Source organism: Buceros rhinoceros, unplaced genomic scaffold (assembly GCF_000710305.1).
Source record: "Buceros rhinoceros silvestris isolate BGI_N320 unplaced genomic scaffold, ASM71030v1 scaffold29337, whole genome shotgun sequence".
Taxonomy (NCBI): Eukaryota; Metazoa; Chordata; class Aves; order Bucerotiformes; family Bucerotidae; genus Buceros; species Buceros rhinoceros.
Genome location: NW_010422031.1, coordinates 5,729 through 6,117, shown reverse-complemented (window position 1 = coordinate 6,117; position 389 = coordinate 5,729). Strand labels below are relative to the sequence as shown.

Below are 389 nucleotides of genomic sequence, written 5' to 3'. Positions count from 1 at the left end.
CCTTTCTTGGGCCCCTCGATGAGCAGCCTATTCCCGGGGTGTCCCATTCTGCCAGCAGTGTGAGTCCCCACAGACGCACCTGGAAGAAGAAGCCGAGGACAGCCAGTCCGTTGGGGTGCCCCTTGGCCTCTGCCAGTGTCCGGTAGTTGACGTTCATGTGGACGATGTGCAGCTGGGGAAAGCACAGAGGGGCCAAGCGTGGACAACCACCCCTGGCCAAAGCCCCAGCAGTGGAGTTCTCGTCCACAGATCTCCCTGGCCAGCCTGGGACAGCCAGATGCTGAACCAACCACCCCTCAGAAAAGCCCTCCCAGTCCCATGGGCGCTTCTATGGGGCGGGCGCTCAGAGGATCAAAGCACCCCAATGCAGCGAGCATCCTTTGAAGGGG

General features: G+C 61.7%; 1 protein-coding gene across 1 annotated transcript in view; it reads right to left on the bottom strand.

The window, feature by feature from the left end:
* LOC104496750 (carbonic anhydrase 15-like) overlaps positions 1 to 389 on the bottom strand; it is a gene marked incomplete at its 3' end in the record, with an annotated part of 7,723 nt that overhangs the window by 1,631 nt on the left and 5,703 nt on the right. Inside the window, exon 5 of the mRNA XM_010139912.1 lies at positions 80 to 172. Coding sequence (XP_010138214.1) covers positions 80 to 172 — 93 coding nt within the window. The remainder of the gene's footprint in view (positions 1 to 79; positions 173 to 389) is intronic.